This window comes from Camelina sativa, chromosome 14, assembly GCF_000633955.1.
Source record: "Camelina sativa cultivar DH55 chromosome 14, Cs, whole genome shotgun sequence".
In the NCBI taxonomy this organism is placed as follows: Eukaryota; Viridiplantae; Streptophyta; class Magnoliopsida; order Brassicales; family Brassicaceae; genus Camelina; species Camelina sativa.
The window spans coordinates 20,189,972-20,193,896 of record NC_025698.1 but is presented as its reverse complement, the minus strand read 5'-3'; the positions used below and the strand labels follow the sequence as shown (position 1 = coordinate 20,193,896).

Below are 3,925 nucleotides of genomic sequence, written 5' to 3'. Positions count from 1 at the left end.
GAAGCGTCCTCTGCGACCTCTGCCTCGATACCCTCCATAGTATCCTCCATTAAAGTCATGATTTGCTTCATAACGGTTTGGTTGTGGTGCTTGAGGCTTCGAGTTTGTGTACATTAGTTTATTCTGATCCTCGAGTATCTCTTCTTCTTCGGAAATGCGCTCTTCATAGGCCTTCAAGCGTCCCACAATATCCTCAAAACTTGTCTTGTTAGAACTTGCTCTAGAGAAGCTACTATGTGTATATAATTCTTGCGAGGGAGACACTTGAGAAACTTTTTGACAAGTTTTGATTCCTCAATGTCTTCTCCTAGAGCAGCTGACTTGGACGAGATAGCAGATAGGTTTCCCGGCAAAGTCATCAATGGTTTACGTGTCCTTCATTCTGAGTCGATCGAACTCTGCCATCAAGGTCTGCAATCTAGCTTCTTTAACCCGCTCTGCTCCAACATGTCTGGATTTTATGGCTTCCCATACTTTCTTTGTTGTGTCCAATTCTCCGACTTGCAGAATTAGGGTCTCAGGGATTGATTGAAACAATAACGCCATGTCGAGATCATTCATGTCTTCGTTTTCCTTCTCTGTTTCTATAATATACCATGCTTTGTTAACTCTGAGAAGTATCCTCATGCGCATAGCCCAGACGGTGTAGTTGCTTGTGTTTAGCATTGGACACTTGATGGAGGAAGGTCCTCCTCCTTCCTTTTGCTTGCTTGTTGTTGTTTCCACATCCTCGTTCTTCACCATCGTTACTTACTAGCTCTGATACCAAAATATTGTTCTGAATTAAGAGTTTTTAAGATTGAATATAAAAAACACATTTCTTTATTACTTAAGAAAAATTTCTCAAAAACTTAAGTTCTCCAATCTCTCTCTCACAACCCATAAGTTATGTCACAACCTGACATCTTCTTATATATAAAACTTTAGTCCTAATCCTATTAGAAAAACACCCTATGTTTAGATAGCTCCTAAACACTTTGATCCTTATCTCTTAACCATTGCTCGGTTGGATAAGGATTACCACATTTCCTCAAGTTGACTTCATGCTTAAGCCAACAGAAAACAGCTTTGATGAGCATCTTTGGTTTGTGAAAGTGGATTTCTATTTCAAAAGAGCATTTGCCTCTGGGATAGTTGCAGAAGCTGCGATAGAACAGCTCAAATTATGAATATGATCAAAAGAAAACGGAGATTATAAGAAGGATTCTTCTCTGCAAAATCCATCCTTACTTGCTCTCACTCACTCTTATCTTTCTCTCTTGGTGTTAGACAAAGCTATCCAAGTTCTGGCTCTTTAATATTCTTCATGTTCACTCAGTGATTGACTAGGGGTCGTCTCCTTGACAATGAAGGCCTAAACCCGACGTGGGTTCGAGAAACTTATTTTGGCTGTTTACTTCGTGAAATTATGAAACCAGGCATAGAAAAGTGCTTACGTTGAACAACCTCTTGAGTAATTTGCAAGTCATTGTGTTCTGGAAGATACTAGTGAATATTGGTGACTTATGGGATATGATAAAACTTGGATAGGTTGGTTATTGGATTATTATTCATCCTAGACAAAAATTAGATTGAATGAAGCTCATTAACTATTGTTCGTTTTTTATTTGCCCACAATTCGCTTGGCCTATGTTTCACGGAAAAATTAGTCGTAGNTTTTTTTTTTTTTTTTTTTTTTTTTGTTTTTTTGAAGTATAAGGTTTCATATAGTCTTCCTCTTTTGTATCAATCTGCAGTTTTTTAAAAGGATTTTCATAGCTGAAATTGTGTAAATTTTTAATATTTTATGGTTAGAATGATACTGGTGTTTAAGATTATCCAAACATGTAAATTATGCATTTATGCACAATCCGAATTATTCAATTTTAATATAAATTATGCATTAAATTAGATCAGATATTTGTAAATATTGCTTTAATTTCTTTTAGTTTTTCTGTCATTCGTTTAATTTGAAATTATTTCATATTAAACTCTAGTCATATTCAAAATTGAGTTTTGTTTTTTGAAAAAAAAATTACTTCTAACTTCTGTGCCTCACATATTCCTAACGAAAAATAAATATTATAGATTTTTTTATTGGGGTTTAAAAAACAAAGATGTGTATTGGAAAGATATTTGAAAATTAGAATTTTTGTCCATCTGACCGAAATATATTTTTTGTTCAAAAGTAGTGACGCTTTTTGTACGAACACAGATATTCATACAGATTTTAGCTATCCAAAAGTTACTTATATTTAGAAATCCAACAAAAAAAATAAACGTATAGTAATTGTTTGATACGTCTTACAATTCTCCCTACTTCAAAATTATGTTTTATTTCACATAGTATATAAGAAATTATATCTTCTAACATTTCTTGTTTTTCAAGTATTTTTTTTTTCTGTGAAACAAACACAAAAATATAAAACATTACTTAATTTGGACGGAAAGAATTAAGTACTCATCGAACCGATTATTCTGACTCAATGTTTTGCTATGATCCAATATTCATTTTCGATTCAACTATTTTGTAGAGAACAAAAATCTAAACGGATAAATATGATAGGAATCAGTTGATGGTCAATAATTAAGATATGAAATAAGAAAACAACTATTTAAGTTTTAATCAAGCTTCGAGTATTAAGGTTTCGATTCAAATATTCTGTATTCACTTTGAGGAGAACGAAAAATCTGAACGAAGAATGTGACTTTTATTTATAATATATGAGAAGTACACAATAACATATTAAAGGAAACAGTTTTGATGGCTAATAAATAGGAGATATATGACGAAAACAACTATATATATATATATATATATATTTAAGTTCTTAATTTTAAGCATATTGTTCAGTCCATTTTCGGGCTGTCTGATCAAATTTGAATCTATCATTCTTAAACTGCTCTCCAATCTCAGGTACAAGAGGATCATCTGGGTTTGGGGCCGCCAATAGTGCACTTATGGATAGGAGCGCCTGTTGTTTATATATTAACAAAATTAACATAAATACTACTTAAATGATGAAAAACAATGAAAGATAACGAGAAAGCAAAAAATATTTGAGTCGAGTTTTTGAACCTTTTCAACGGTGAGAGAAGGAGTCCACTTGTCTTTAAGAATGTCAAGACAAATCGATCCATTGGAATTGATATTTGGATGGTAAATCCGAGTTCCGAAAGTATACTATATAAAAAAAACAACAAAAACAAAAGTAAAACATATCTACTTTTGTAGTTAAAAAACAAAAGTTAACCTCTATCAAAATTTAATATTTTTATTAGTATATAAACAACCTTGGGTGGTTTAAAAGGATAGTCTTCAGGAAACTCAATGTTGATGCGAAAGATGCCACCAGCATAGGGAGTACCCTGGGGTCCGTAAATCGTCGCATGCCATTTGAATGCGTCGTCTATACCTATATTGATACATTTCACCAACAAACAATATTACTATAGTTGACACCAAGAAAAATTCTAATAGTTTACGTATTAAGTGTGGTTGTGACTTGTGATTACATTTAGAAATGTGATACAAAAAAAAAGGAAATGTGATACAAACTTTTTATATAATGCACATAAAAAGAAAAAAAAATACTAACCAACACTGTACACAGACGTATTGGAAGCCATGGCCTTGTGTTCCGCATTAATTCGCTGTATTGCTCTAGCCGACATTTTTTTCAATTACTCACCAAACTATATGTATATACCTTTGCATAAAATGAAATAAGTTGTTAGTATGACGGTGTTACAAATTGTGAAGTAGTAATTATTACAATATATCAAATTGTTAAAATAGATAAAAATGAATCGCTTACTAGGAAGATGTTAGTATGGATTGTGTTGTAATAAAATGAAAGGGTATTGGGCTATATATAGTTTCAGAAAATTGACACAATAAATGTCTTCATAATTATATAATCACTAATAATTATATAATATCTTT

At 32.3% G+C, this 3,925-nt stretch overlaps 1 protein-coding gene across 1 annotated transcript; it reads right to left on the bottom strand.

Annotated features, from left to right (window-relative positions):
* On the bottom strand, window positions 2,756-3,654 carry LOC104743812 (probable ubiquitin-conjugating enzyme E2 31). Its single transcript, XM_010464856.1, has 4 exons — window positions 3,579-3,654; window positions 3,274-3,395; window positions 3,059-3,163; window positions 2,756-2,954 (listed from the first exon to the last, which is right to left on the bottom strand). The coding sequence occupies exons 1-4, from the start codon at window positions 3,652-3,654 to the stop codon at window positions 2,817-2,819; spliced, it is 441 nt and encodes a 146-aa protein (XP_010463158.1). The 3' UTR covers window positions 2,756-2,816.

What these genes read in the sequence shown, in the direction of transcription:
- LOC104743812 (XM_010464856.1), bottom strand. Translation starts at nt 3,654, where the DNA reads ATGTCGGCTAGAGCAATACAGCGAATTAATGCGGAACACAAGGCCATG. An exon ending in TACGTCTGTGTACAGTGTTG is followed by an intron (nt 3,396 to 3,578) that starts GTTAGTATTTTT and finishes GTATCAATATAG; the next exon opens with GTATAGACGACGCATTCAAA. An exon ending in CTTCTCTCACCGTTGAAAAG is followed by an intron (nt 2,955 to 3,058) that starts GTTCAAAAACTC and finishes TATAAACAACAG; the next exon opens with GCGCTCCTATCCATAAGTGC.